The following is a 1,390-nucleotide window of genomic DNA, read 5'->3' on the forward strand; positions in this document are numbered from 1 at the left end:
TATTTGTGCTTTATATGAGGAAGGTTTTTAATATTTATTAACCTTACCTTGTTCTATCTTTTTGACTTTCTGAATTTCTAAAACATATGCTTAAATTCATACAGCTAGAATTACTTTACTGCATGTACATATTGTTGCACATTTTTTTTGTTTGCATTCATTTGTATGTCTGTCTTTTTTTCTCCCTGTTAGTTTATATAACCTTTTCACATTTTCTAGCTTTCCCTAATTTGAGTGTGATGTTTGCATTTTTTAATAGGGTAAATTTTAAAAATACCAACTTGGTGATTTAAATAAATACAACTAAATTTTTATGAACATGAAAACCAAAGGCCATGTAACCTTACTAATAAAATAAAATTGCAATTAGAATGATATTCAGAGGATATAATTACTTGCTTATCCAGAAAAGGTGCTAAGTAGTCTTAACATTGTCAATTTCCACTTTTGACTTTTAAAACATTGAGAAGTTTAAACACTAGTGTCTAGACAGATCAGTACTCTCTGATAGAAATTTCTACCATGATAGAGATGTTCTGTGTCTGCGCTGTCAAATATGTAGCCACTGGCTCCATGTGGCAGTTGACCACTTGAAATGCAGCTTGACAGAGGAACTGAATTTTTAATTGCTTTTAATTTTAACAAGGTAAATCTGCATTTAAATAAAGTCTTTATGACATAAAGTCTTAATAGTATTAACATAAAAAATAGATGGAAAACATATATGGTATGCCATTAGCTTTTGTATGTAGTTAAGGCTTTGTAGTCTGATTTGATGAAAGAATGAAAGGAATAGAAAATCTTCTTATAATGCAACCCTGTTCTCACATGTATTGTTTTTATGGGTTTAGCTTTAACACACATCAAATTATACCCTTGAAATATGAGTGCAGATGATAAAAATCAATTGTGCTATCTAAAATTGGCACATACACAGGTTACTTTTAATCTCTTCCTTTGTTCTTTTTCTAAATAATAAATTAAACATTAGAGCCTAAAGAAAATAGTAATGTACAAAGTAATAAAAGTTTCTTTTCTGTGACTTTCATGTATCTACTTAGGTCTGTTTCTTTCCTGTATTCATGTTGACTCTTAGCCACCTGTTTTCATCACCATCTCTAATTGTGTTTGCTTTCTTTATATGCCGAGTCACATTTTTCTTATTTAGTCCTATGAATATCTGTTTTTCAGATTGTAAAACTAGCTATCTATGGCATGCTACCAAAAAACCTTCACAGAAGAACAATGATGCAAAGGTTGCATCTTTTTCCAGATGAGGTGAGTTACTGGTCATTGGTAATGATGCTTTTCTGAAATTTTCAATTGAATGTTTTCTCTCATTTTTAAATAAATGCTGTAGACTTATTTTCAATAATTTTATGTCAAATTC

At 29.8% G+C, this 1,390-nt stretch overlaps 1 protein-coding gene across 1 annotated transcript in view; it reads left to right on the forward strand.

The window, feature by feature from the left end:
• The window catches only part of MRPL13 (mitochondrial ribosomal protein L13), a 57,621-nt gene that overhangs the window by 28,980 nt on the left and 27,251 nt on the right, over window positions 1-1,390 (forward strand). The window contains exon 5 of the mRNA XM_012646546.1: window positions 1,192-1,278. Within this exon, the coding sequence (XP_012502000.1) occupies window positions 1,192-1,278 (87 nt within the window). The remainder of the gene's footprint in view (window positions 1-1,191; window positions 1,279-1,390) is intronic.

The sequence above is a fragment of the Propithecus coquereli genome, unplaced genomic scaffold (assembly GCF_000956105.1).
Source record: "Propithecus coquereli isolate 6110/MARCELLA unplaced genomic scaffold, Pcoq_1.0 Scaffold247, whole genome shotgun sequence".
Classification (NCBI taxonomy): domain Eukaryota; kingdom Metazoa; phylum Chordata; class Mammalia; order Primates; family Indriidae; genus Propithecus; species Propithecus coquereli.